The following is a 4,220-nucleotide window of genomic DNA, read 5'->3' as shown; positions in this document are numbered from 1 at the left end:
TGATGCAATTCCATAATTTAATATGCGTTATTATTTTTATGAATATAGTATAAAGGGCAAATTATATTTATATATTTTTCGAATATATAAATGAATTACTTTTAAATATAACTTACTGGAAAAAGTTATTAGAATCATTACATACATAGGAAATAAAATTTTTATTACATTATTTTTTTCAAAATTTTGTGATGTTTTTAATGTAATAATATTTTAATACAAGGTAAAAAAAATGAAAAAAAATAATATTGTGCAAAATGTGTTTTTAATGATATATTTATATAAATATCATATAAATATATTTTATATATTATTTAAGCTAATATATTTTGAAAATAACATATAAAAATATCTATTCTATGAAATTCATAATTTCAATTTTTTAAGGTAATTATTGAAACTAAGCATGTAATTCTTCATATGAATAAAGGATAAAATGAATGTGAAATAAATATACGTTTTTTTTTCATTAAATGTGATGATTTTTATCATATATAATACATAATTATACAAAGGAAACCAAGCAAGTATTCTTATTATAATTTGGCCGTTGTATAAAATACACTATATCAGATAATATACGTATCAGTAATTGAAACATTAGTTTTAATAATTATTTATTATAGTAATAGTATTAATAGTACGATATAATACGTTTATTTATAATAGAGGAAATAATTTTTCCTTTAAGTATATTGTATATTATATTTCTAGTTAAATTTTATTTAAACTATATCTTTGAAAATATTGGGATCCTGACATGTTTTATCATTACTGAATAATATATATTTTTTTTAAAAATGAATTTCATTTAAAATAATATATATATGTTTAAAGAATTTATTTCGTACTACCAGATATAATATATATGAATAATGGAAATACGACTAAAACATATATTTGTATGTATTTTTTTTTTACTTTAGAAATAATTTATGCATTCATAAGTTGTTGATTAACTAAAACATGTTCTTATATTTATAATTTTTTTTCTGATATTTGTTAAATTTTTAAATGAATTATTATAAATACTTAGGATGATATGCTAAACAAACTATATTTTAATTTAAAAATATTCCGATTTATAAATTGAGTAAAATGAAAGCATGACAAATACACTTATAAAATAACAATTTATTTTGCATTCTATATATTCTATTTTTCATATAAAAATGGAAAAACATTTTTGCATTAATTAATTTATCTGGATTGGTATGCAATATTATATCTGTTTAAATCCATATCTGTTGGATAAAAATCATTATCCTGTGATTTTAATTCATTACTTCCTTGAACTGAATTCATTAAATTCTTTTTTGTTTTTCTGATTACAGGATCTAACATAGACCTCAATGGTGTAAACTGATATTTAAAAAAAAATAACACATTTGAAAAATAAGAACTGTAATTAAAAAAACCTAGGGTAGTACCCATTTTGAAAAAACACTCTATAATTTTTATATTTATTAATATTTCTTCTATTACCTTATATAGCAGGAATAAAAAGCCAACTGTTCCAGCAAACGAAGCTGAAATTATAGCTCTAGTTGACTTTCCATCATTTGAAGAATCAGGAACTAATAAATCAGTAACACTCTCTGGATTTTGTTCAGGACTATGCTGTAAATCCTGATCTGCATGATAATTTGAAAAGTATGGAAGAAAAACATATAAATGATATTATTTACGGTTACATATGATATAATAGGTAATTAATACACTGAATTAGCTTCTGAACGTTATGATCATATAATTAAATACCATTATGGGTATTGGTATCAGATGCTTCTTCAGTATCGCACTTAATAATGAAATCGTCACGTATTTTTAAATGTGGAATTATGTATTTAATAATTTCATTACAAATTGATGAATTATTTTCTATTTCACAGTTCTTCTGATGTAAATTATATTCTTTCATGGAAACATCAATATAATTACAATATTCCTTGTTAGATATTACATTATTCATTTTTTCATTATATGAATCCCAAAAAGGAAAACATCATAAAATTTCTTTAACTGCTTCACTTCGGAAAATACTGTAAAGTTAAATTCGCATTCACATCTAGGACATTTTTTTCTTTCTGATCATTCCAGAGCTTGAAAAATTCTGAAATGTGATCATCTGTTACTTGATTACTTATTAATTGATCATATAACCAATATTTCAAGTAAAACAAAGTATTTTTATCTGTTTCCCAATCATCAAAAACTTTTTGTTCACCATCCCATATTAATTTTAAATTCCTTTCAAATTTTCTATAAAGTTCCATAAGATGATAAGGTAGTGTGACCAAATTTTTATCTGGGGAACAATAAGAAATGAAATATATTTCATTATTACATGCATCCTCAAAATAGGCTTGATAAAGTGAGTTCAATTTAGATAGATTCAATTCATCATTCTAAGAATAAGTAAAATAAATAAAATTTATATGTAGGCATACATTCCTTTAATTTTACTTAAATTTTTATATTTAAATAATAATTATGTTATAAGATTTTATAGACAAATGAATATTTATTGTAACATAAATATGTACTCCTTTAAAAGTAATTAAGCTTATATATTTCGTTATCTCCTGGCATTTTGATAAAGAAATTGTTAAATTTACATTAATAGTTATATATATTATAAAAAGGTAGGGTTTAGGGTTCAGGTTTGGATTTCAGGATTATGTTTTTAGGGTTCAGTTATGATGTTCAGGTTTTTGGATTTAGGTTTTAAATATCAGATTTACGTTTATATTTCAGCGGTTTAGGGTTCAGGGTTATGTTTTTGGGATTAGTGTTCTGGGTTTAGGTGTTATATTTCAGGATTTTTTTTTTTTTATTGTTTCAGTTATTGTGTTTCTTATTTTTTTTTTGTTCGTTCATTGCATTTCTCGTTCGCAAAAGTAGTTGGGAGTATATTATAGCATATCATGGTTGTAATGCAATATATAACTAACAAGAGCTTAAGTCATAGTGCGCATAAATATTCATATTCATATATCTTCAGATGAATGAAGAAAAATCCATTTATTTCTATAAAAAATAAATATTTCGTATTTGTTTTAACGTATATAATATTTGTAATGTGTTTGAAATATATTAAATATATAAGAAAGGTTATTCTCTTTTTTTCATGGCAATTTTCAAATTAGTAGTGATAGTTTCGAGCGCGAAGCAAAAAATATTTATATATATATAGGTAGGAGCTTGGCGGGATATCTAGAAAATGCATTTTGACCCTTTTTCCAGCATGGTTAGCATCTTCCTGGCGCGCCCAGTTCTCTTTTCTCTCCATGGGAGTGTGATATAATGTTGTTGCAGCGAGTAAATCAACATCACCACCAAGGAGGCATTATATACATTTGTAGTATTATGTATGCACTGTGATGGCTTATTTATTTATTTATTTATTTATTTTTTCTTCTCCATAGCACGCTTTTATGAAAGGTCTATTTCCCCCTCTTTAGCAGTTTCGCGCAGCTGAGGGAGCATATATGTCATGGGAAAAAATTAGGCTACACGATTATTCCATAGAAATAAGGTGTAGTAATGTTCCTGCGTGAAATACGAAAAGAATATTTCCCTAATCAGATAAATAAATAGTGAACTACCTGGGATTGCCTTCCTTCCGCCGATAAGCGTCATGCATTCAGTTTAGAAGTTAAAGCTCCAAAAAAAAATAAACGCAAAAGGGTGGGATTACAAAATTATTATGCAGAAAAAATGCTAAATATTTTTCAAAAAAAATCAAGGGAAGGAAAAGAAAGGTGGCATTTGTATAAAAATGCGCCACAGTAATATAAGTTCCAATCCGCGGGGGGGAGAGACCACCCTCCAAAAAAAAAAAATATAGCTAGTAAACACGCAGAATGGGTAGGCAAATGCTGATGCACCATCTCATTTAACAAACGAATTTGGGAGGGAAGAAGAAATAGTCGGTCTCTTACATTTGTTCATAAAAAAAATTTTTATCAATTGATGTATAGGAAGAAACTCCAAAGTAGGAAGAAAAGTTGAATACGCGGTGAGCATACCACCAAATTGTTAGTGGTTCAGGGTTTAGGAGCCCTGAATAATTTTTTCTATGAGAAATCTTATCAACGACCAAAAAAAATTGAACGTTTATTAACATAAAGTAAATTAATTTCTTTTATTGATCAATTATAATATAATTGAAATTTCATTTTGTCTGTAACATTTTTACTACCAATAATCATACTTAT

The 4,220-nt window shown here is 25.3% G+C and overlaps 1 protein-coding gene across 1 annotated transcript; it reads right to left on the bottom strand.

Annotated features, from left to right (window-relative positions):
* Window positions 1–1,200: 1,200 nt before the first annotated feature.
* PCYB_002070 (hypothetical protein) lies at window positions 1,201–1,972 on the bottom strand (the record flags this gene model as incomplete). Its single annotated transcript, XM_004227628.1, has 2 exons — window positions 1,201–1,634; window positions 1,762–1,972. 2 exons carry the CDS (start codon window positions 1,970–1,972, stop codon window positions 1,201–1,203), a joined length of 645 nt encoding a protein of 214 aa, XP_004227676.1.
* Between the last annotated feature and the right edge of the window lie 2,248 nt (window positions 1,973–4,220).

This window comes from Plasmodium cynomolgi (assembly GCF_000321355.1).
Source record: "Plasmodium cynomolgi strain B DNA, scaffold: 0074, whole genome shotgun sequence".
Classification (NCBI taxonomy): Eukaryota; Apicomplexa; class Aconoidasida; order Haemosporida; family Plasmodiidae; genus Plasmodium; species Plasmodium cynomolgi.
The sequence above is the reverse complement of the archived record's forward strand: the minus strand, read 5'-3'. Positions and strand labels throughout refer to the sequence as shown.